Here is a 26,728-nt window from a genome sequence, read left to right as displayed (position 1 = left end):
TTGATTCGTATGTTGGGGCTCCGGATCTTGCCAGCCTGGTTTTCTGCAGTGCAGAAGTAGTCATTGTCGTGGATGTAGCTGTTGTAGGCCGAGGGAGAGAAGGGGTACAGTTGCAGGGTGCCGTTGGCGTGCACGTGGCGGATGTGCGGCACGTCGTAGATGTCATCGCCGGTGGCCAGGTACCAGCGCAGTATGGCACTGGGGGTGCCCCCTGCTGGACAGGGCAGGGACACCCCCACCGAGCTGGAGTAGGTCACCCTCTGCAGGGAGGCGTTCATAAAGTACAGCCTGGTAGAGCCCACATCCTCACTGTGTACTGTGGGGGAAAAACACACAACACAACATCACTTAGCGGAGCTGAGGTGGAGGTGAGAGGCCAGAAAGGAGCACCTGTTATGTGCTGCAACACACAGAGGTGCAATAATGAGCCAACAGGGTTAGTCTGCCATTGATCGAAGCTATCCACATTAAAGGACAAACGATGGACTAAATGGAAATGTCCTTCAAATGTGTTGCAAAATAATCATAACAAATGTATGTCAAATGTCCAGCTGCAAACATCAGTCATGTGATGCAGAAAGCCAGGGATTTGGGCTAAAGCCTGTGGTGGTTTAGGTGGATCGGGGGGAGGAGCCTGTTACCTCCGTACAGTTTGCACACATACACAAACAAAGACAGAGCGCTGATAGGTTATGTGATTGGAATTTCTATGCCAGACGCAGAGATTTAAGTCTATTTAATCTCCTTACATATTTAACACACACACACACACACACACATGCATGGTCTCTCTGTCTTTCATATACACACACACACACACATACAGGAATGTTCTTCAGATTAAACACATACAGCTGTGGCAGAGAAGAGAGGGTGAGGAGAGTAAAAGAGAAAGAGGTGGTCTCAAATTTGGAGTCATTACAGAAAAAGATTAGAAGAGGACTACGGTGGTGGGACACTGCTGACGGACAGATCAGGACAAGAACTTTGATACAGACTTATGCCATCTAACACCTCACTACATGGTCACCCTGATAATAAACTGTACTAGTATTTATAATAAACAGAATATCTTTAAAACGTCACGGAGGAAAGATACTTAAAAGTATATATAATGCAAATTTCAGTCAGAGGTAAAATAGGGAGGTTTTGATATATATAATACGATTTTTGCTCTATTCAATAACATCAAATGTCATGATTTTATGTCAAATTATTTATTTTTTCTCACTGATATTTGAACGTTAATTTTATTTTTTAATTCTTGAGTGAAATTAAAGTTTTTTTTGAAACATTAATAAAATACATTATAAGATTAGCACAGAATGTTGCCAAAATATCACTATCAAATAGAAACAATAATGTATTCCACATACTGAATTAATACAGAAGGCCTATGTATTTATAAAATAAACACTAATGCTCCATTTATTGATTATTTTCCTGATTGATTATTGACAAATTTGTAAATCTGATTATAATGTATTATTTGTGTCTATAAAAGGCCTCTCACAGGTGCGACCATCCACTTACTTATGAAAGAAGTTCATGACAAAATTGGTTTAATTCTCACACCTGAAAATCACAACTGGGGAATATTTGGCATGTGTGCTTGACAATTTAAATAAAGACTGACCAGGTTTCCATCATTTTTCTGTTACTGTTCCATACGTAATATCAGTTATTAATAAACACATTTTTAAATAGCATAATGAATTGACTCCTATTTGGTCCAGATCGTCTGTTGTTTATCAGACTTTCCCGAGACTTTGGCTCTTTAGTTAACAAGCAACACTTACACTTTTCACAGCACAGGCTAATTGCTAAGCTCGCTTTAAATAGCATCACTGCTGGTAACACACAGCACAGCAATCACAGTCACTGCCGACACTTGAAGAATTGTCATCATGTTTTCTGATGCTGAGGCACTGACAACTGCAACGCCCGCAGATACAGGACAAGTTTCCTTACTCCTAACTCTATTTGTCTGATGGTGATTTGTGTTGCGCCGGGACCCTGAACACACAATGATGAATTCATGCTGTAAAGTGATAATGGCGAAGGATCAATTTTAAGTTTTCACATGTGCACACAACATAATGACAAGAATAGTTGTGGCAACCGAAAGCATGCGTTTCAATAGCTGTTAAGTTTGTGATTTTGACACAGAGCCCATCCTGAAGCACTGAAACCAGACACAAGAAAAATGAAGTATTGCATTTGATCATCCCATGCATTTCTCTCATCAGCACCATCCAAACATTTAGACTTTGTTCAGGCCGTCTCTTTAATGAAGTGTGGCTTTAAGCTGGTGACGGTGACATAGAAACATTATAAAATAGAGCCTGGAAAAATCAATCATCATCACCATCAACAGGGTCACTGTGCTGGTACCGGGCTCAGTGCAGCAGATCGGACAAAGACACAAACCATCTCCTCTGTCCAACGTGGTTTGCCAACAATCCCAGGTTTCCTCTCAAAGAAGTGGTGCTGTCCCTAGACTAAAGATTGATAAAGATGCGCAGCACCGCTACAGATGGTATATGAAAATGTGTCTGGCAGTCCAGTGGTGGGCTGCAAAAACCAGGTCAGACTCCCTCCCCTCTGCAGATTACTGATAATGGCCCCTGAGCATAAAGCCCATATTAAAGATTGCAATATCTATAATCTCCCAATGGGGGGACAGGACTAAAGTGGAGGAGAGAGGGGGTCACCCTGAGAGCTCAGGGGGGCTGGGCAGCAGGAAAACCTCTCATACAGTAGATTATATGGCCTGGGGGCCCGGGCACTGGGGGGCTCTGCAGCACTGGGACTGATGGAGTGGGAAGTGGAATAGAAAAGGGATCAGAACAAACTCCCACCAATCACGGCCTGTCAAAACCAGACGAGGCACACACACACTCGGCCAGCAGACACACACAACCGCACAGAACACACACACTCCAAAAGCTGCTCTCAGGGCTCAGTCACACCAGGAAGAGACAGAGTGGGTTGCCATGGTGGCACTGGCACTTGAAAGCTGAGACTGAATAAAAAAAAACAATGGAGCAATTTAACAACAGTGACCCACTGAACAATCGTAATTTTGAAACTTTAAGTAACCAAGCCCCCGATTGTGTCACAGTGTCTCGAATATTTCCAAGAAGTTATAAAAGCAGCTGAGAGGAGTGAATATGTTTAAATGGCACAAATAAAACAAAAGAACAAGTAGGAGGCCTTCTGAGTGTGTACACATTGTGGCGAGAAGTGTGTTTACATGAGTGACCTGCCAGTCAGTGGCAGGATGACAAGATGGTGTCGGGATTCAGTGTATTCAGGCTCAGAGTCACTGGTGCAGAACTCAACTGGCACAGTCATGTCAGACTGGCACAGGTTTGACTTTAAATTTAAAACCAGCCGATGAAACATTACACTACACCTGTGCTGACCAATGCAGACAGAAAACAAAATGCCCCATGCGTCAAGAGTGTTGTGAACACGGCTTGGTAAGTGTATCGATCCCATGGCTGAATCCAAAAAGAAAGGTATCAAAATGTCAGTCTATGTGTTGAGTTGAAGTTAATGCACTCAACCTTAAGTTTAAGATGATAAACTTATATCTTTTGTTGATTAGAAGAACCACACGTTTTTACCTCATTTACCAAATTTCTAAAGAAACAACTGAACTGATTTCCACGAAACTTGTATTCTGAGTCAGATGAAGGCAATTTGTCAACTTTTCACCATTTGGCAATAATTCATGAATATTGGTGAAATAAATTTGCTATATTCAGGGGGCTGATATCAATAAGCTTGTGAACTGTTGCTGCAGCTTGATTGACTTTAGGGAAACTGCGAGACTTTGTGCACGAATGCAATCTACTGAGTGCAATTCTATTTTTGCTATTGATTAATCTGTCAGTTCGCTTCACACATCTGGAATTGTCACCCTGTTGGTGAGCCCACCTCTCTCAGTGATGCATGTCCACAAACGTCTAACACCAGCAGCGTGTGGACAGTGAGAACCTGGCCGGCACTGAAGCCGTGGGGTCCCTACGTTGCTGCTGCTGCGGCTCAGCTACCCCCAGGAGGCGTCATCAGCCTCGTTCAGACACAGCACCGGAGGAGAAAAACAGCCCTCACTGGAAGGTGTCGAACACTGATGGAGTTGCCGGAGCTTAAAGCTTGTGCTGTCAGAGCTGCAGCCACTATTTTATACATCCTGCCAGAGAGTTCTGCATGAATATGTATGTCAGCGAGGCAGAAGTCATAACCTATGCAAGGTTTCATCATGCATAATGCAGCTGATCTACGCCTCTCCAGGATGTGAGTGTGCACAGGAGTGTGCGCACACACACATGCACACACACACTTGACACTCAAAACTGTACTGTGATGAAGAGGTAAACAAACCCCAGAACCCCAAATGTTCCACATATTCTCTGTCACCCGCAGCTTCCTGTGCCTCACAGAGGCGGAATGCCTCCACATGTTCATCCTCCTCTCTCACCCATCTCCCTCATTTGATAAAATCATCTTCCCTGCATTTCAACTTTATTTGATTTAGCGTCGAGTTAAATCGTTTTTGTGAGGTAAAGGTCAACAAAGTCACGAAACACACATCAGCCCCATGATCTGTCCCTCGCCTCCTTCAGCCGACTCTCGCTCCTGTGCTCACCTGCATCCTGTCCTGACACCTCTCTGTCACTACAGGGTAGAAAGTTTTTGATCAGGGGGCACGAGGATTGAATCGGGATACGCAAAGCAGCAGAACAGGAACGTGGGAGGAGATGCACCGGCAGAAGAAGGGTGTGAATTGAGCATTGGTGGGATGCAGAGGTTATTAAGATAGGTGTAAGCTTACAGATAATCCTCAGGGGGTCCGGCATAAGTAGGTGGTTGGGGGAATCCGAAGGGGGGCAAGGTTGTTGGGGTTACATCTAATCAGTAAAGGGGTATCACAGCCACCCCAACACCCACCCATCCGCCCACTGTCTTTCTGTACACCCCTGTCACCAACAATGTGCCCCCCCCCCCCCCCCCCGCCTGCCTATACCTCCCGCCCCACCCCACCCGAGGCCTGTGCTGTGTCAGTAAAAAAAAAGTGTGCTACTTCAGCAGTCTCCTGGGACCTGCTCCCCCCTCACATCAAAGCAGCCAGTTTCTCTCTTAATGTGAATATCAAATCTGTGGATCACAAGTCCCAGCACAGTCTGCATAAACTGCCCCTCCCCCAACCTTTAATTCTGCCTAGTGATGAGGGAGAGAGAGGGAGGGGAGTTACTGCGAGAAGAAGCGATGGAGGGAGGGAGAGAGAGAGAGCGATATAGAGAGAGGGGAGAGAGGGGGAGAAAGAGAGAGAGAGAGAGAGAGAGGGAGAGAGGGGGAGAGAGAGAGAGAGAGAGATCCAACAAAACAACTACTTGCTTCAGAGATTTGACATTTGCTTAACGCAACCTCCTTTCCAAAAAAAAATTTGCAGCTCCAGCATCCAATAAAAATTTGGAGGAGGTCTGTCTCACTTTAGCATCAGGGTGCTGCTACACAGAATTTTTGCAGGAAAAAAATAAGAATTAGTTCTTGCTCTGGACTGCTGTTGATTTGCATCTTTGTTTGCTGTTGTTGTTGCTGTTTAAAATAGTGATTCTTCATCAAAATCTCATTGGGACTGATGGTAAATTTAAGGACGAATGGGAGAGCCGGGATGCAGTGACAGAGCTGCAACATCCTATTGGTGAGCTGGGAAGTGCGATGAGCAGCGTCTCCCTGCTGACTGTCTTACACCAGCACACTTTACCCCCAACAACAATCTGTTCATTAGGGAAAGTGAGCTGTAAAATTGTCCTTACATTGACTTTTTTTTATAGAGAGAATGTAAATCAAGTTATTTGATCATAATCAAACCGTGATTTAGTTTATTCTATTTTAAATCTCAACAGCCGCAAACTGTTAAAAATGTATTTTTCAACACTGGTCTCCACATTTCAAATCCCATGAATCAGAATCATGTGCCCGATCCTCTCACAGGACCAAATCACATCCAACATCACACTGGGTTGTAATCATTTCTGCTCCAACACCTCTTGTAATTGGTGTTTTTGCATTCTTACATGCAAAATTAAATAATAAGTTTAAGGTAAAATAAAAAAAATTATCGGAGGCCTGTGCCCTGCCTGAGTAATGACTGGCCTCCCTGTGGACCACACGGCTCTGTCATTGAGCGGAGCCTATAGCTCAGGTCGGGGCTTTAATTGTGCAGCATTGCAAAAGGCAGCACATGGGGACTGGAGAGGGGATCTTTGCATATTTATATGTGGGGTGGGGGTGAGTGGGTGGGAGGGGGTGTCGAGCAGAGCGTGCCAGGCTGAGGGGATCACCTTATTGCTTTTGCACAGTTGCTGCACAAATATTTATATTTTGTATTTTAAGTCTCATTTCATCAAATGCATTGGGTGTAAAAGTTCCAAGCAGGCCCACAGCAGGCCGCTTTATATCGAACTGGATCTTATTCATTGATAATTAATCCACAGCTACAACAGAAAGCTTCAGAGTGTCTGTGATGTAAACAAATTATTTAGCTAAAAAGACCGTATGTCTTGTATTTTTGTTATCATTATTTTTAGAGGGCGCACAACAAAATCCTCTTTATTTGCAATTACTGAAAGAAAGCGGAATTGATTATATACTTTTAAACGTTTTTTTTATATATATAATACTGCCTCATAAAACCTGTGTGTCTCTGACATAATATAACAACATTTTTCAGACCTATAATTCAGTTCGAAATTATTTACGTGTTTTGATTGCTTTAGATAATCGTGTAAATAAATTAAGAGTGAACGTCCAGCGTGTCTCCTTCACAATTTACATCTCAAAGTGTCCAACATTTAACAACTAATCCTTCAGGGGTGTCCCCGTCACCTCCCCTCATCCGCGCGGCCGTCAACACAACAAACACACCCACACACACACACACAAACACAGTCACACAGACGCGCGCGCGATCTGTGGCACAGGCGCGCACACGTCCGCGGGGTCCAGGTGCGCTATTAGTGAGGAACATGCCCGGGCAGGTCTGTAATCTGCACCCACGCCCCTGGAGTTTCTCATTTGGCGAAATACATTTGCGCATGTTAATATGATTGCGCAGAGAGGCTCCGGAACCACGTCCTGAATTGTTGCTTAAATCCAACAGCAAAATGCAGCGAGAGCTCAATTAAACACATGAGGCAACACATTCCATTTCTAATTAATATTTAATTTAAAAAAATGTAAGTGTCTAAACGCCTGGTCTTAAAATGGCAAACAGGCCGAGGTTAATGGCCTTTTTTTTTGTTATCTCGTTTGCATTGAGAGCAGCCATATTCCAGATCCTCCATATATCCCAGACTTTTAAGATAAATAAATCTGCACCTTCTCGGGGGCCTGCGCTTCAATAAGGACAAAAAACAGTCTGTAAACATGGCTCCTGCACACAAAGGCCTCAGTGCTCTCATGTGGAGACAGTGTTGAATTTATGTTATTTTCGACGCATGCAGATTTGCCCAGGATTATTATAATGCACTGTAATAGCAGCAGATCAACTTTGCAATAGGGTCAGGGATTTGCTGCATATACTGGACGAGAAAGGAGGGGGAACATGAATCCATTCAAACAAACACGCCATTTTACATTTATAAAACAGAAAGGAACCAATGAATTAAACGAGGGGAATAAATGTGGATGCCCTCATTATGGCCTTTACATGGGTGTAGACCTATTTGTGGGGAGTAGAGAGAGGGGGGAAGGGGGGTTGCCTTTTATTTATAATTTCTAATTTGCAGTAATTTGTCTTTACAGAAGTGTAATCAGACGTTATTAAAACCTCATCCTGAAAAGAGAATTAAGAGCATCTATGCGCTTGTGCCAAATGGTCCATCAAAACAGCTGCAATTAGCCACAACGAGAGCATCAAGATGTTTTAAAAAATCCCAAGCATCTGTCTCCAAACTTTACAGGACCGCATCCTATATGAGTGAATTCTCCCCCTGGCATCGATCATCGATTGATATGATTGAAGGCCGGTGCCTGTTTCCGTTTGTCTCCCACACTCCCTCTGCATTTGCACCTCATTCTCCCCATTCAGCCATTTTACATATTCATAACTAGAGTTGGTAATGCGAAAACAATCCGTGCTATCAGCTCCATCACAGGCCGCTGCGTAAAAACCACAAAAACACACAGCTGGAAGAAAAAGGGAAATACTTCACTTCCACATCTGCACTCTCACATTTCACCGGTTCGGGCCACAGCAGGTTTATCATTGCAATTATTTAAAGAATCAATTTCAACCGATTCATCTCCTTCATCTCCTCCACAAGGCGACAAACCCCAAAGCACGCGCCACACACATCGTTCAGAAGATACGGATTGACGGTAACAATTTGGATTCGGACTTTTAATTCAACTTAAAAAGCTCGGTCGGTCTGCAGGATGAGGAATATTCATTTTTCGCTCCTCTTACCTTCTTGGAGAGAGTACAGCAGGAGTAAAGTTACAAGCCACATGCCATAAAGAGCAGGTATATTTCTCAGGAATGTTTGGCAATCCTGGCAAGTGTGAGGAGCGGTTCCGTGGCCGGGCGGCGAGTCTCCGTGCTGGACTGGCGACTGTGCTCCCCGGAGGTCTCTCCAGCCCTGCTGCCCCGCTAAGCATGGAGGGGGAATGAGAGGCGCCTCGGCCCCGCCCATGTCCCCTCCTCTCCGCTCCTCTCAAGACCACCGTGCACACGGATCCATCCTTCCAGTTACAGCCGGCAAACACACGCGGAACCACGGGTTACAGCAAACAAAATCGGGGCGTCGTTAAGAGCCGAGCAGTGGATTTGGGTCCAGTTGTGTCCAAATGGCCAGGTTGCGCAGACAGATGTGTTGGCACCTTGGAGAACGCGCACCCACCTGTGCGCCCCTGATGACCGCGGCTCTTTGCGCAGTGTGGATCTGACAGAAGCCGCACAGACAGTCACAAAACAGCGTCTCGAGCTTTTCCTCTGAGTGCTCGGACCTTTGTCACAGGGACGCGGAGCTACAGCAAAGAGTAGAAAGCTGTTCTTTCTCTTTGTCTCTCGGAGCCACGAATCGCGCGTAGACGTTTGCGCACAGAAATGCACTGCAGATAGAGAGGAGGAGAGAGTGGCGGGGTGTGGGGCATGACACCTCCGCGCAGACAGCAGGTGAAACAGAAAGGAAAACACAGCAGGTGAACGAGACAATTACTAGAGATGACTGAATTCTTAGACGACAGGGAACAACTTTTCACGCTGCTGTAGTTCCCTGTCCCGCAGTGCTCTTTGTTGCGCCTGATGTTGGGAAAGCTCCGCTGCATGAGCATAAATTAAAACGGCGGAGGAGTTGCAGGGCACTCCCAGTTCATGGAATATTTAGAGTCGCTGTGGAGGACAGTCGTGGAGATGAAATGTGATCCTCATCAGCATAAGCGGTTATAGAAACACAGCCACGATTATGTCGTGTAACTGTTAAAGGAGATTTAAGTTTAATTTGGTAGAATTTTGTGCAAAGACAAATGGACTGAAATAAATTCACTTCAGAGAGAAAATGCTTTGGAATATCTCTGTCACTTCTGTCTCTTCATATTACAATGATGATGATAATTATTAATAAATCGTATCGACTCTTTATTACGCACTAATTCCCCTGTGCCTCAGCCATATTAACACGTTATACAACAGGCCCTGGAAGCCTGTGTTAACTCAATCAGCTGGTTTTCAGAGGCAGATCTTACTCCACACCTTAAACAGAAACAATTATATTAGCACATAAGATGAGTGTGTGACTGGAATGCAACACAAAACTGGGAAAATATTAAGAATTTCATTTATATTGATCCGTTTAGATTCAACCCTACATTAAATAAAATAAGCCCGTATAGCAATCATAAGGTTCAAGTGTTAAACTGTAGTGTGTATATGATGCTCAGGGTCAAAGGTCACTCACGGAGTTTGAGGGAATTTTCCAAGTGTCCCCTCGTAGTGGAGATGTTGGAGTCTCTATTAAAGCGTCTGTTGCTGCACTATAATTTAACAGACGTGCCCTGAGATAACATGTGTATCTGTGCCACATGATTTAAACTGAACTCAAGCTTTGGCAGTCTTGCAACTTCACCCACTTGAAGAAGCTCAGCACCCCCTCACCTCCTCCTGCTGCTGCGCTCTGATCTGACCCTAGGTTCGGCCTCTGACTCCACATGCAGCTCACTGCTGACATCTGCTGGAAGAACTCAGAACAAACATTCCTGCACAATGATTTCGTTCTGTAAAATGTTGTACACGTTGTAGATGTTGATGGGATTATGTTGTTCAAGTGGTGTTTGCGACTTTTTTTGATCAAAGCCTATAGAACACATCCCCGATGCCAGCTGTGCCTTTGCTCAATAAATGTGGAGTAACTGCAGCAATAATAACACGAACGGCAATTTAAAGCACAAAATGTAGTATGCAGGTTTGTTTTTTATGAGCTTTTAAAAAGTCAATCATATATGTCCCTTTGTTTCATAGAAATTATAAGAGGAGAGACGCCTAGTTAGCAACGGTGGTTCAACAATATCAAGTTAGAGGCTGATCAGATTGCAGAGAAGTGAAATTAAGCTTGTGCACCACAGTGAGAAATTCCCGTTTACTTTTACTTAAAGAAACACAACAATATACAAAATATAGACGAGAGAAATGCTATATTACAAATGAAAATATGATAATTTACAGATATAGAGAATGGACTAATGTAGGTTGTGTCTTTGAATAAATACAATAAATCCTGATACAATATAATCTTCAGGACTATAGACATAAATGGAAACTCCGTTGTCAGTGTTCCATTACAATAAACTTGGGAAACTTGCTAGAGACCGATCTTTAGGAGATTAGTGAAAATTGACACAGAGTTGTCAGGCCTTGAAGTGTTTGGCCCCCAAGCAGAAGCTAAAACTAGAAAATTCCTCCTGCCGAGAAATTTCGAAATGGGTGCCTTCTGCGTCCGGGTCGAAAAGAGACTTTTTGTTTTATTTGGGAAGAGAGACAGACTGGTTGCTTTAAGAGAGAGAGACAGACCCAGAGAGCGAGAGAGAAAATGTACTAGTTTCAGAGAGAGACCCAGAGAGAAAGAGAGAGAGAGAGAGAGATCGGTTTAAGAAAGAGAGAGAGACTTGATCAGTAGCCGGTGCTATATCTAACACTGCATAAGCTCATAGGTCTCTTCAGGTCAGGGCTCTGATCATGTGACAGAATTTTGGGGGCGATTGCTCAAACTTAATTTTCACACTAACCACTAGGTGGTGCTATCACTATCAGGAATACACACAGATATATCTGTTCAGGTCAGGAATCTGATGAAATGTGTGCAATATGGCACAGATTGCTCGAAATTCAATTTCACATCGACCACTAGGTGGCGCTATCACTATTTGTGTGTATACAGTGATAGTCTTGACTTGATCAGGCCTTGACTCTGATCATGTGACAGGATTTTGCCGTTGATTGCTCAAAGTGAATTTGCACACCGACCATTAGGTGGAACTATCACTATCACTTCATACAGACTAATACAGGAATCTGATGAAGAGCTAATCACATTGTCTTTCAAAATCATTGACAGTTGTTTATTTAAAGAGTTCAACAGTTCCCCACTGAAAGACAAAGAAAAAAAAATCTATGTTTAAGTCCCGCCCACACTGGGACTTGGGATGACTCACTGATTACCGCAGGTGTGCGGTAATGAGTGGGAGACATCACACCTCAGGAGAACATCCCGAACAAAATACTCTTAATTCAAAATCTATCACTCCTATTAGTGAATTGAAAACACCGTGATAATCACAAGGCTTGGACGAACAAGTACATATCTATATTATTGTTTAAAGCCAAAGAATGAGGCTGTGCAAGCAGTTTAGAAATGTAGTTCTCATTTCATAATTCTCCTCCAAACAAATACTTGTTACTATAAGTCCTATCTTGAAAATTAACACATTGACTTTAGATATCATTGACAGTTGATTATTTAAAGAATTCAACAGTTCCCCCCTGAAAGACAAAGAAAAAAATTAAATGTTTGTGTCTTACCCACACTGGGACTGGAACACGCCATGTTGAGTTACTGTCCCTCTGCTCCTCTGAATGCACTACCTGCTGTGTTGATTAACACCTGTGAAGTCTAAAAATAGATCTGACTGTCCCCCTTTCCCCCTTTGGCCCCCCTCCCTCTGCGTGTGTGAGAATCAGAAGGTTTAGCCGAACAAGTACATACCTATATTATTGTTCGGAGACAAAAAATGAGGCTGTACGAGCAGTTTAGAAACTTACTTCTCATTTCATAAATCTTCTCTGAGAATAATCATTGTTTTCTATTGAGCAGATATATTTCCACACTCTAGCTCTCTGCTCAAACAAATACTTGTTACTCAAAAACTGTAAGTCCTATCTGGAAAATGAAAACATTTTGAAAATCACAAGGCTTTACACTACAACCGGGTGAGAGCTAAGAAATGGAGCCGTGGGAGCGATTTACGTTTTATCTTTCAGTTTTAATCTTTTTAGAAAAATCTTCAGAATTAACATGTGGCTCCAAAGAGATGAGGATCCGGAAATAATTCCTCGATTCCTCAAAGATTTGAGAGTGACAGGTCTCACAAGGAAACGATCTCACCACCTCAAACATCTAAAAATCATGTCTGAGGACCTCCGTTTGGGGATTTGAGAGCAGATTTAGTTCACCTGGGGTACCTGAAAACGCCTCTTTTTCGTACTGTCGCTCTTTTGGTAGAGAGAGCTTGACTCCCATTGTACGTTTTCGGCCACGTTATCGTGATCTTTGAGCGAAACATTGGACAAAATTCTTATAAAAATAATAGCACACCATTCACCCATAATGAACCGGAGGAAACCATCAAAGTGAATAATGTAAAAGCTGAAAGAGCCAAAGGTGACTCCATACGCCTGCTTTTACCATCTGAGTTGTACTTCCCATTTTTTTAATTTTAAAATAGGACCAGATGGTGAATATCCCTTGTACATTTGAAGGTCTTGTGAACAATTTAAGGTACCAACTACAAGTAATGTTAGCAGGTGTTAGTGGAGAGTGAGATATGTTGCATGGTGTTTGTCAGATGACTGGAGCAGCACAGGTCGAGTCGGCTGCCTGAACTAGCTCCATTTGTGCACCTTAGCGTCATCCAGTGTTTTGGCCTTGTAATCAACATACAGGCCAAACCTTAGGGTATGCTGAGGCAAATTTGACTACTTGCTTGTATGGCAGTGCTATGAAAACCATGTGGCCCGCTCAGTAGATCAGACGTCATAACATCTATGCCTTATGACGACCACTCTACCCTGAAGGTCGGCAGTTCGATCCCCAGTCTGACCCATCTGCATGCCGAAGTGTCCTGGGGCAAGATGCTGAACCCTGAATGGCCCCCCATAGAATAACAAAGTGCTGTGAATAGATGCACTGTATGAATGTGTGTGAATGGGTGACTGTAAAATTTTACTGTAAAGCTCTTTGAGTGGTCATCAAGACTAGAAAAGCGCTATATAAATACAAAACCATTTACCATTTACCATGTATTAAAACTAAACACTTTACCATCATAGAAGGAGAATATGTTCTACCGCACTAATTAATGCCTTCCACTAGTGGATGTTAGCGAATGTTAGAGCTCCACCAGCGGATGTTAGCTATAGAATATGATCTTTGTGCCTAGAATGAACAGAGTTCCAATTTAAAGTGGACAATTTGTATCTCTCTTTTCGATTCAGGCCTACTTTTGTAATGATGTGTGCTCATTCTGTCCAGCAGGAGGCAGTGCAGGCACTCCTTCATGTACAAACACCAAGACAAGGAGAGACTTTATTCCAAACTTTTATTAGATTTCCTGTTTTCATAATAAAGAGATGGAGAGCTGATGTGCACGGACGACAGGATGAAAATGGGGACATCATTTGAGGATGAGCGGAGCATTACAGCTGTATATTTGTGTGCAGAGAGCAGCAGTCGAGTATGTCTTTTACACTGCAGGGGTCCAAGCAAGTACAGGGGGCTCCTCTCCATGCTCCTCTCTGGATGCTCCCCATTCGCCCTGCATCCCATCATCACAACTGCCTCTGATCCTACAGTTGTATTGCTTACGGCCCGTTACAGTAACTGGAAGGTGCAGTGTGACAAACTATCAAGGGATTCACTTCTGTTGTGATTTGCATAGTCATCATAAGGCCCACACTGACACTGATCTCTTATTCCATTCATAGATTCAGAAACAATACACTGTTTTCTTACTGAGTCTTACTAGACAACAACTGGCAGACATTTGTGAGAGAAAACCCAACCTTTCACAGGCTAAAAAAGTTATTGACATTTCAATTTGAATAATTTTAATTTATGATCCAGGCTAAATGGATCCTCTTGATTCCAAAGTCACACCAGAAGCCTGACTCCATAGGCCTGCTCGAGGGTGGAGTTTCTCTCTAAAGCCAAACTACACACATGAGACAGATGTATATTACCCATGTACCTGCTACATCTTCCTAAAGGATCCCATGAAACAGGCCGATCAAGTCATTCAAATGTTTGTAGGAATTCTAATTGGACTTTTTGTCAGTCCTATCAGATCAGACTTCAGCTGACCTGGGAACCTACTTAGCAATTAACCAAGTTTCTGAGTCTGATATTCATGATTAACACATGAAAACTTTATCATAAGGGAATCGTATTTTTGCTGTCTAGCTGAACTTTAGAGGAGAAGACTGACACCAGTCGGTTAACAAGATCTAAAGCTTCAGCGGCATCAGACGCTGTTTAATAAGAATACATACAATTTATTGATCATACCATTTCATGGGATTTCATTAGAATAGGAAGTCTTCACTCTGCTCATGTTTGCTGTTTGGCTTCTTCTCGTCTCATTTAGATGAACAATTTGACAAACCAACAGTGACTTGTATCACACACACACAAAAATATATAATTCAAAGTGCCAGACACACCAACACACCCCCTGTATAATATATTGCTTCAGGCACGTTATTATTATTAAACGTAACATATAGTCTCATGAAATCATCAGAAACAGTACATATCTGAGCTGACACTGTGTTTAGCCACACATCTGTCCCACTCTCCAGAGGTATTTCTTTTTTAAAGCCAGACACTCAGTGTCTCGAATGATGCAAATGCAGCTTCAAATGATATTTCACTGTTCGATGCGGGTACATTCATCTCCTGAGGTGATGCACAGTAGAAATCTTCTCTGTTTGGCACAGTCAGTGGCTACACCCAGAGCATTGCTTCTCTTATTTCCTCCTGGAACAGGGTTTATGCTTGAGCTACATCCCCCTACTCATCCTGCCCTCCCCTGATCATGCATGGCCATTTAAACCATGAAGACGTAGTGCCATTTGCAGAGCTAGGAAACCAGAGTCGAATAAATATAGGAAACCAGAATGATTATGATCTTTGTTCCATAGCGTGGTCTTCAGTTTTTAACAGCAGGACTTAATGGCTTCACATTCAGATTGAGCAGCTTTCTCACTCAAATCCCTGCGATCGCACACAATTATCCCCTGCTTGTGCTTAGACTTCCTGCACTCCGACTTCAGCTCTACTCCTCACACTCACGTTGCTTCTACGCACATCTGTAACTTCCGCTCTCCGATTTCTTCTCTGCCGGAGTGCAAGTACAAGCAGTGGATATTTGAGTGCAAGCGAAGGCATTTGAGTGAGAGCATTACAGAATTTGAACATGATAAAAGTCCTGGTCTCAAACTGAAAAAAACAGACTTTTCTAATAAAGACAGAAAATTCCATTCTGGTTTCCCAGCTGTGCACACGGCATTAGATCTTCATGGTTAAAATGATCACGTATGAAAACCACCCATAAACCAGCTCTATGTTTCAGCAGGTAAGGATTATTTATTGCAAAGAATAAAACACTGACTAAATGAACATTTGTCAGTGTTCAAGAGAAACAAGCCATTTCCATGAAGAGGCACATACTAAGCAGAGATAATATGTGGAGCCTGATCCAGGCACAGCCAAAAGAGGTCCATGTCCATATAGTGCTTAGCCTTAGCGAGGGTTAGCACAATGGAAGTAGCATGGCATCAAATGGGATTTACAGTTAACCTCAGCGCAGACGCTACTGGTGCAAGTATATTACAACACGTTTTTTTCACCAAAAGGTATGAACGTCTATTGTCAAGCACTGTATCTAAATTCTGCCCCATGTTGCACATGCTCATGCTTGTGTTAAAGCAGCATCGTCAGAGGGTCAATCTTTGATCTAAAGGTTGGGGAGATTGATTCAAGGGATTGTCTATGGTGTCGTTTCAGAAGCTGGTTGTGTTATTTAGGTCTGCTGAGTTTTATAAAGTGTGTAGCAATATGTCGTCGTCATCGCTGACGGAGGAGCATCAGAAGCACTAACAGGCACCTGTGTTTATATCAAGCAAAGGGCAGGTACAAGATGAATAACCCAGCTGAATCCTACAATGTGTTTTGTAAATATAGCCTCTGTGCTACATCTTAACATTTACTTTAGACTCGTTTTTTAATAAATCACACATTATACTGGGTGTTTTTTTTTAAGTCCAAATCGATCAGTAGATCTGTCAAGTAGAGGTGCTTGAAATGATTGCACATCACAAATATTCATTGAAGTCTATTGTGAATTTGCTAGAATTTAAATCAGGATTCAGCCCCATGCTATATTTCAAGTACTAGCAGATATGTATTTTTTTTTTTTTTACTTCTGATGAAAAACAGTCAAAGAGTTTTTTCTTATTGAATGGACTCTGGCTGTTGAAACACACGATTGATATGCAACAAAGTGCTTTACACATGGCATAATACTTTGTTTATCATTTCAACCCACACAATATCATAACTGTGCAAATTATATAAAACGTCTCCCGACATTGATAAAATGTGCACATAATTTGGTTTAAATCTAACAAGTTAATTGACCAGAGACATTCAGAGTTCTGATGTTAGATTAAACTCAGTGCATAACCACACATACCATGTACACATATTAGACAACTGCTTGTCCCATAAGTTTCTCTAGTTACTCACCGCTGGAAAATGTGCAATAACTTATATAGCCTATACATATACTTATACTTATACAGTATACGCTTGTCGCTTTGGTTTTAACCTTGCACTCTCTAATGTATATAGTATTGTTTTTGATTATTGTTCTATATTGAGCTCTTTTAAATTATCTAAATTAACTTTATCTACATTTTCTTACTTCTTCTTTTTCTTACTTTATATTCTCCAGGACATTGCTCTTATTTCCTCGCCCGAGCTGACCTTTCCTTCTCGTCCAACACGTTGCATTGTATCATTCACCCATCATTACTTACATATGAAAAAATGTAACTTCAAACTTTTCCCTTAGTCACCCAGGTAACACCATTCTTGCTTTTAATGTTTTTTTTCCAACAATGTGCTGAACAATGTGGGCAAAGGTAGCACAATTAATCCTAAATAGGTCACGCTAGAGAGTCTCTGGTAGATGTGTTCTCCTTTTGATGTAATTAAATTATGTGCACCTTTTAAATAATCACTATATGGGTGCACTAATGACTTGCACATTCTTTAGTTTGATATAATCTGCACATGTGATGTAGTCCCACAGCCAGGCAGAGCTTTGAAGATGACAACAAAAAAGGAGTTGGGTCATGTGTCCAAACACATGTGCATATACAAATATATGCAAAAGAGGATGTGATCACTCGTGTGGTTTTCCACACATGCACCTGCTCATTTCTTTTTTGGTGTTGGTTTTGAGTCAGCCTTGGATCCTGAGAGGCCATTATCTGTGTTGTCGATCCCTGATGAAGTTACAAGGCACTCCTTACTGCAGTGGAAAGGAAGAAGACAAAGTTAGACCTGCAGACAAATAGCAGCTCTTACATACATTGAGCTTTGCATTACTTAGTAACTACAGTATCTGAGCTGCCGTGCAGCAACAACGTGCTCTGATGAAACTGTGTGAAATGGTTGCCCTGCTGACAAACACCCAAAGTGGAGGTGAACACTCACTTTTTCTCCTCAAGCTTGGAAAGAATAAAGATAGTCAAGTTCTTGAGCAACATGAAGGCCATCAGAAACCCAATGGCTCCGCCCACAGCTGAGGCGATGATGATGGTCAGTGTCTTATCCACCACCCTCACTGCAAAATAAATATACATATTTCAGTTTAAAATGAACATTTGGGGCGGTGTATAGCTCACCTGGTAGAGCTGCTACCCGAACAAAGCAAGGCCTTGATCCATGGCCATGTATGCAAGTCGTCCCCCACTCTCTCTCTCTATCCCCCTTTCACAAGCTTACTCTGTGTTATCTGGTAAAGGCGATAAAAAAAGCCGGAAAAATACTTTAAAATAAAATTAATATTTAAACATCACAGTGCTGTGTGGGAGCCCTAGTTGCTGGATACCATGTTTTCTGTTTTTTTTTAAACTACTTTTTCCCATAATTATTTTATTGATATTCAGCTGTTTGGTGAAGAAATGCCCTGAGTAAGATCCTGCAGGGTGGTAGAGGATAAGTTTCACATATTTCTCCAAGTTTGCTTCAAAACTAGAAATTGCTTAGTTTAGCAGTATATCGAATAGCAACTATCTTGGACCAATCGCACATATGAAGCCATAAAATATGTCACATTTATTAATAATAATAATATATAGATTATAATTTAATAATAATCGCTTTAAAATTTTACTTTGACCTCAGCATTTTTTGAGTGTCCTTGTGTAGGCTTCCTAAATGATTTGATATTCAACTTATAAACTAAGGGGCCACTAGGCAAACAATCTGCTGAAAATCCTGGTAGACATATAAGATACTGGCTGAAACACTCACTAACCAAAAGGCTTTGGGGTTTTCTACTCTACGTCTGTGGTTGGTTTCCATAAGGAGAGGAAAGTAAATTAGACCACATCCTCACACCCATCATCAGCAGCCTGCACCCACAGAGACTCACCCTCATCCACCACAATGAGGTGGAAGATGGCACTGTGGTTCCTGCCCTTCTCTTTTGGATTGCGTCCAAAGCAGGTGTACTGTCCTGCGTCATCGAAGGTGATGTTCCACAGCAAGATGGAGACGTTGTTGTGATGGTTCTTCCCCACAAACTCCACTCGTTCTCTGTATATGCTGACATGTGGCACCGACTCCTCTGACTCTATCAGTGATTCGCACACCTGATAGAAGCAGTAGGCGGTCAATCCTCTCAGACCACCAATTAGAAGTTGCCACATTGAAGTTGGACATGTTTTCGATTTCACAGTCATAGAGGTCTTACCTTTTGCATGGTGCCGTTTTCGTTGTACTGCCAGTTGAAGTAGAGATTCTCGATGCCGATACAACTGGCGTAAGTGCACGGCAAAAGGACTGTGCTGCCATTCACGGCCTCAAGGAAGGGAATCTTCCCTACAAACATCTCAAGGGCCTGAGCAGACCAAACACCTGTGGACGAGGAAGAAACAGAAAACACAGCAGGGTCAAGGCAGTGCAGCGGAAGCATCGCCAACAGCATAATTTAGCTGTATTTCTACCTTCGCCAGGGAGGTTATAGGTCATTGTCTGCGTTTGTCTCTCTGTGTGATAGTTAGCATGATAATGCAAAAACTATGGGACGGATTATCACGAAACCTAGTGGTGGGCTGTGGTATTGGTCAGCGGGGAAAATGTTAAATATAGATAGATAGATAGATAGATAGATAGATAGATAGATAGATAGATAGATAGATAGATAGATAGATAGATAGATAGATAGATAGATAGATAGATAGATAGATAGATAGACATATAGAAAGACACATAGATAGACACATAGATAGATAGAGAACTCTCCAGAAAGCAAATAAGCATATTCCAAAAAGGTGCACATTTTCCTTTGAGTTTAGTATCCCGTGTCTTTGACAAAACCAACCATTCATCTCGCTGACAAAATGCATTAATTGCATTATTCAAACGGTCGACAAATAGATAAATAAACAAGTGTCATGCTCGGATGTATCCTGCAACATCAACATTTTGTTTTCATTAAGCTGATTAGGAAAAGGATTGATGGGTGTTCTCTCCTTTGTAAAATATATACCATGTAGGATATTGAAAAAAAATACTAAATTTAACATGTATGTACAATAAACAACGTATGGGCAAGAAAAAGTCCAAATTAGAATCATCAGCTGCTCATAGACACTCAGTCAAAATGTTGTGTTCACCATAAATCTGCCTCATACACACCAAAATTCCAGAATATAAGACAACACATTGCAACACATGTCTATTGGTGGCACAATTGGTAACACCAACCTTGAGTAACACTGCACCACAAAGTCCTTGCTGTGACATTACTGTAAATAACAGAGGAGGAAAACTGCTGCTGCTGCTGCTACTGTAACCGTACACCAAGGCTACACAACATCAGGAAGTCACGGATATTGACTCCTACTTACACCAGGATGTACGTGGAAAACTGTAACAGCTTTATAAATATTGGTCTTTTTCCTTTTTAATTCCAGAGTTGGCTTATCAGCCATGTGTCAAGGTCACAGGGAGCCAATAGACAGTTTATACAGAGATGATTTCAGCAGGTTATGGGCAGACTGCACTAAAGCATTGTCCACACCATTCGTTTGGGCTAAATGCTGCCACCTAGTGTGTTAGGAGGAGAACCTTATGCTCACAAAATTCTGTGCTGACATTAAGGCCATTATAACATGCAGACCATACAACCAGAGAAACACTTTTAACACACTCCTGAACGTGATCAATAGTTGCTTTATCCGCCGTGACAATTACTTCTCCGTTTATAGCATCCCCCTGATTCCGTGTCTGGTGAACACCGCTCACAACGTGCTCACAACGTGCTCAAGGTCAGCACCCGACAAACACCATTGCAGCAAATGGGAAAACCACTGCTCACAAACGGCTAAACACAGAGCGCAAGGGCACACTGCATGTGGGAATGTTATTGATTCGTTTTTATCTCGCTCTCTGCTATCTCTCAAACTCACTCTCTCCAATCTTTTTCCTCAGCGGGGTCAATGCAGCACAGTGAGCTTGCAAAAACAGTAACAGCAACAATGACTAGGGAGCAACAGCATCACCCTCTACCATTCCCCTGTATCTTTCCTCTTGCACATGTTCACACGCCACTGTTTTATTTTTGCAATGTTCACTTCTTCTTTTTCAATCATGTCCCTCCATGTTTATTACAGTAGTCCGTTTCAATCACTGTCATTAGTGAAGCCGCAGCCAGGAGTCGAAGAACGAAACAAGCATTCACACGGTAAGGCAGTGTCCATTCCTCCTTCATGAAACATGAAACGCTTCCTTAACTCAGAAACCCAGATCATGTTGCCTCTTTTAAATGTCTTATCTAGGTTTTCAATAAAAGTATTTCTGCCTCAGACAAAAGTAGAACAGTGGTGCTCCACTTTCTAGCCCACATACGTCAACTTAAGAGCAACATTTTCCCAATTAATACACAGGTATATATAAAACTATGTCAAAGTGTCCAAGCGCACCAGCTAACAGGAAATGCAAAGGTAGAACTCATTCTTATGGTATGCAATAGGATTCTCTGAGGTCTTATAAATGAGGTTAAATACAGTTGAGATCAGACGAGAAGATGCACGGTAAATTGAACATGAGAACAAGGACCAACATTCCAGTAATTGTCCAATCAGTGTTTTGAACATGAAACACTCATGTTGGATTACAGAGAAAAACAATCACCACAGAACTGTCTCACCTAAGTAAGAGTCTCTAACAGATCAAATCCGCTCTCAAAGTCACTGTCCCACTCAGGTTTATATCAACCTTTAATACCTTTACTGTATCTTATATTAATATATATTAAGATTATAATACATTTATTTATCCCAAACCTAGCACAGACATGCAAAGGCACACTCATGCAGGTAGGGGAATTTAACCTCTGCTTTTGACCCATCTGGTGCAGGACACACAGAGCAGTGAGCGACCATGTACGGCACCCGGGGAAAGATTGATATGATTGGTTTCAAGTTGTTGAAACATGTGAACATTAACTAATCTGCTTCTTGCTCTAATGTGTGTAATGTACAATGAGGTACAACGCAATACCATCCAGTGTATAATGTGCGCTGGTACCTGGTGAACTTCATCATGTTTCCTTCTCTCTGTTACTGAACCCTCTGCATGTGCAGATTTTACGTCGACTGTGCAGTTTTCGTTTGGAGGCCAAAACAGTTACGTCTTCCCTCTAAATGCAGACAACACCTGTGAGGAGGTGCTGTGATAAGTATAAGGATATTTACCTAGCAACACACTGGCACAGTGTTTAATTTTGTCGACTTGTGTTGCATTTTTTAGCCCACAGTTTCCACATATGATAATTAAATTGATCATAGTCATATGGACGTTAATGTTTTAATGAATCTGTGTTTGCTGCACTGATGATCCATGACAATGAATTGGTTTACAAAGTTCCAGTCAGAAGTGGTAAATATTAGGGGGGGAATGTGGAGAAAAGCTATTAGACAATGAAACCTTTAACTCTAATAGCTTTGTGTGGATTCTAATGTGCTGCTTTTTCTGTGCATGACAGAGGAACCCCTTACTTTGAGATGACTAGTCAATGTAATTTAGATCTGATCTTATCTGTATTAACACATTTTACTGCAGAGTGTATCCACTACACCATTTACCACCATTACCATCATCACATGCTGCATGTGAATTGACTGATAATAATTTCACATCCACTTACTGCCCTGTTACTGTCAGGAAAAAAACACAGTTTACTCTCTTCCACTTTGTGCAGAAAGTTTACTAGACGCTGTTCCAAGTGACGCTGCTGCTCCATTATTGCAGATATGAACCAGCACAACACAGTGTGGGTGGCAGGGGCCTTGAATTGTCTGACACAGCCTTTCCATCATGGGTCACTTAATTCTGCTGACATTTCCTTTTACGGGTTTACAATCCCAATACAAACCGATATGATTCACAAAAAGACCAAACGGTTTGATTATAACAATCTTAGCTCTATTAGGGTGCAAACTCAATTCCGAGTTAATCATTGTCTTTCTGTCAGCGTTTCCAAGCAGGAAGAGCAGAATTAACATCATTAACCAACCAGTCCTGCAAAATCTTTACACAGACACCTACTGGGATGACATGACAAATGAATGCACTTACATCTAAAACCTGCCGTGTGTAGTTCAGATGTAGATAAAGGTGGGTATTAGAAAAGCTTCAGAATAAAAACAACTTTAAAAGCAAATATAAAGTTTAAAAAAACATGCACTAAAGAGACACAGTTGTTTGTGCTCTGGTGCAAAGTGTAGGGAGGGCTAGGCTGCAAGTGCATAGATTGACGTGCAGTGTAGAGATAGACATTACCAAGCAGCAACGAGAAGATCAGGCCGGTGGCTGCGTATGGAGGGCCCAACCTCGGGGGGTCGACCCCAACACTCAGCACCTCCATGGCTGCCAGATCTGCTCCAAAACAAATAGTGCTGCAGGATCCGGCCCCAGACTCAGGACAGCCAGTGGACTGAAGGTAGCCTCTCTGGTACACTGGAATAAATCTGGAGGCTTCAGTCTGGGTGTCTGGACCCTAGAGAAGGCACATCCCAGTGTGGCACCTGCTGGTCCTTGTGAAGTGAGCCCCAGCTGCACTCTGGTCGAGGAGAGAGCAGACGATAAAGTTAATCAACTGAAAAATGAACATGATTTGACTATAAAAACAGACAAACAGTCCGGTGAAGTGATGCACGTGTGGATGGATGAGTGCATGTTTCCTGCATGCATGTCTGCACACGTACCTCTGGATGCAAACAGGGTGACATCAGACTGAAGCAGCATGATTTGATATGTAAGTACAGTTCAAGTTCTCTCATGCCTGCCTACCTGCTCTGCAGCCGGTCCCTCGCTCGCAGGCTGTGCAGCGTGGACGGGCGAGGAGGCAAATGCTCACTGCGCACAGTCAGGGTTCACTCAAGGAGAATCTGCCAGCCGGCACTTTCACTGCAGAGACAGCCACATTGCAGTGGCAGCCAGGAGGGGAGACAATTAGAGAGGAGGAGAGAGGGGAGACGGAGGGAGGGACAGAGGGACAGGGGGATGAAACGATGCTCTCGTTCCTCGACAGCAGAGTCGCGGTGCAGCTGCCTCTTCTTCTCCCTGCCTGTCCCTCTGGCTAATCCACAACTTTTCCCTGTCCTCTCCATTGGCTGCATGCCACCTCTCTCTCTCTCTCTCTCTCCCTCCCTTATCCCTCTGTACAACCCCCCCTCACCTGCCTCCATACCCCTCTCATTCTCTTCCTCTCCCTCATCACCCCAGCTCACTCCCACCTCTCCCTCTCCCTCTCCCTCCCACCTCCTGACTCTGGGCGTGTATGCAGACTCTGAGTGTTTGTGAAGATCAGAGAAAAGTTCTGCAGTGCAGGTTGAGGAGGAGGTTGCAGTGATGCAGCCCCAGGGCCGGACACTTCCAGTCATGAATACGCAGGGTTCCTTTTCACTCGCAACATCACAAGTAATCAAAAGCCAGCATCACAAAATCACAGAGGCGGGGGTGTGTGTGTGTGTGTGTGTGTGTGGGGGGGGGGGTTGTGCAGTCGTGACTCTCTTTTATTTCCTCCCTGCACTCGCCCTCTTGTCTCCTCTCCTCTCCTCATGTCCCCCCTTGCTCACGTGTGTGACATGTGTCCCATTCAATACCCAGAAGGTCAAACTCGCATGTACATCATAGGGGTGTACTGCTCTCAGGGTAATGCAGCTGTATTTGCATTATTATAATATATTATTTTAGATGATGCATGTAGGTGCAGTCATTTTATCACAATATGACAGCTCCCTTTTTTCTAAACACATCAGTCAACAGCAGCTGACGGATGCCTTGTGTCTGCACTATTCACCACAGGACATAATGGGGGAAGTGCTTAGCTCAGAGTTTTCAGATTTGATTAGTCAGTTTTAGAGCTGACTAGCCTTGCATTCATACACTTAAAAACCATACGCCTGTCGTTCTCTGTCCATTACTGTAAACAGAAACTGACTGCACAGTGATCGTGGAGTTTATCAGGGGGGAAATGTGGTTGGTAAGAGGTTAAGTACAGTTTGGGAGGATGCAACTGAGACCATGTGACAGAGTTTGCCATCTGAGCCGAGGAACAGTAACACATGCCGGCAGAGGACACAGGGACAAGAGCAAATCCACTCTGGACCTTCCAGCAGATTTGCCCTATGGAGACTCCTGTTTATTTATTTTGAAGCAAATGAACTTTACACTGGCAGATTAAACTTGTATGTGTTTACTTCACCTTTACTTTGCAAGAACTTAATACACAGGGATCTTTTATTCATAGAGCAGGTTATAATGTCCTCACTTATGGGGAGGGGCAATTGTTTTCCTTTAAAAGCTCATGCATAGCTTATAATACTCATACAATAACATGAAATTTAGGGGTCAACTTTGGGACTTCTTCATGTTATATATATATATATATATTAAGTAGAGCTTGTATGACTCAAAGGACTAATTAAAACCAAAGGAAACACAGCACCAGTATCTATATTAAAATCGGTGTGTTTTTAAGTAACCAAATTTATCACTGTGTTGATTAAACAAAACTCAGAGATAGATTTCAGTTTCAGATTGGGTTCGAAGTAATGACTGTATACGGGTAGGTGACGTGTGGTGGCGGAGGCTCGTTTCATGGGTGTGGAGCTCAATATGTGAAGAAATAGTGGCCGGGCTGCAGGCTCACTGCGCTCCTCTCCAGGCCCCTCCACTGGAGTATCAATGCAGCAGCTGTGGGAACTCTTCCAGAACTGCAATAAGAAAAAAAGAAAAAAACAGCATACCCTGCTGCGGAAAGACAGGATGCTGCTGTAGACCTGTGCAGGACAAGACAGCACCTTCATGGCAAACCACACACACGCACCACATTACTGTTTGGATATTCATGAGTATGTGTCCTATATAAGTGTTTCCATGTAGACGTATACCCGGAAGCACAGATGTGTCATCTGCTCTCACTGCAGCAAAATATCTGCTGCTCCAGAAAGACAAGGACACGCATCTCAACACTTATAGGGTAGAACACCAGTGCAACACTTTAAAATACGCTATTTCAAGTGAAAGTCCGGTGTGCTTTCACAGTAGATGTACAGATATACTGTATTATCCACAAAATGTGCCCCCAAAGCCTTATAAACTGATCTCCACCAATTCATACAGAGAACAAGCCTGTTTATAAGGGCATATTTTCATTGCAACTAAGTATTGAGAGTAACAGTCAGTGTGGAGAAGCATGTGGTTTGTCATGTTGGTGCGGACCAGACAGGTTCACACATGTAGCAGTTTAGCGCCTGTGGGATATGTAATAGAAACAGATTTCAACCAGAGATTGTCTTACAGACGTCTTTTTGTGATCATGTACATGGACGGAGAGGCCTCATCACAGCAGAAACAAAGTCAGGCAACACAGGGTTTCTCAAATCCAGGGACAATTTACCATCAGCAGTTAAACAGTTTCCGCTCTGCCCTTTTCTTTGTGAGTTTCTTTGTCTCTGGGGAAACTCTGCCTCTGCTCCTTATCTGGGAGTTGGAGGCCAAATCACACATACTTCTACTGAGGTAAACTTAACATCCTCTGACGCACAACCACAGCCTTGGCCTTTCTTAACAGTCAACAT

At 42.7% G+C, this 26,728-nt stretch overlaps 1 protein-coding gene and 1 pseudogene across 1 annotated transcript; both read right to left on the bottom strand.

Annotated features, from left to right (window-relative positions):
- LOC133969863 (cell adhesion molecule DSCAML1-like) overlaps positions 1-8,723 on the bottom strand; it is a 51,365-nt pseudogene extending 42,642 nt beyond the window's left edge.
- Positions 8,724-13,867: 5,144 nt separating this feature from the next.
- scn4bb (sodium channel, voltage-gated, type IV, beta b) lies at positions 13,868-24,195 on the bottom strand. Its single transcript, XM_062405764.1, has 6 exons — positions 23,934-24,195; positions 23,424-23,703; positions 19,330-19,493; positions 19,009-19,228; positions 18,066-18,195; positions 13,868-17,880 (listed from the first exon to the last, which is right to left on the bottom strand). The coding sequence occupies exons 2-6, from the start codon at positions 23,506-23,508 to the stop codon at positions 17,784-17,786; spliced, it is 696 nt and encodes a 231-aa protein (XP_062261748.1). The 5' UTR covers positions 23,509-23,703; positions 23,934-24,195; the 3' UTR covers positions 13,868-17,783.
- Positions 24,196-26,728: the final 2,533 nt, after the last annotated feature.

Source organism: Platichthys flesus, chromosome 15 (genome assembly GCF_949316205.1).
Source record: "Platichthys flesus chromosome 15, fPlaFle2.1, whole genome shotgun sequence".
Classification (NCBI taxonomy): Eukaryota; Metazoa; Chordata; class Actinopteri; order Pleuronectiformes; family Pleuronectidae; genus Platichthys; species Platichthys flesus.
The sequence above is the reverse complement of the archived record's forward strand: the minus strand, read 5'-3'. Positions and strand labels throughout refer to the sequence as shown.

What these genes read in the sequence shown, in the direction of transcription:
- scn4bb (XM_062405764.1), bottom strand. Translation starts at nt 23,508, where the DNA reads ATGGAGGTGCTGAGTGTTGGGGTCGACCCCCCGAGGTTGGGCCCTCCA. An exon ending in AAAACGGCACCATGCAAAAG is followed by an intron (nt 19,229 to 19,329) that starts GTAAGACCTCTA and finishes TGCTTCTATCAG; the next exon opens with GTGTGCGAATCACTGATAGA. An exon ending in TCCAAGCTTGAGGAGAAAAA is followed by an intron (nt 17,881 to 18,065) that starts GTGAGTGTTCAC and finishes TTTCCACTGCAG; the next exon opens with TAAGGAGTGCCTTGTAACTT.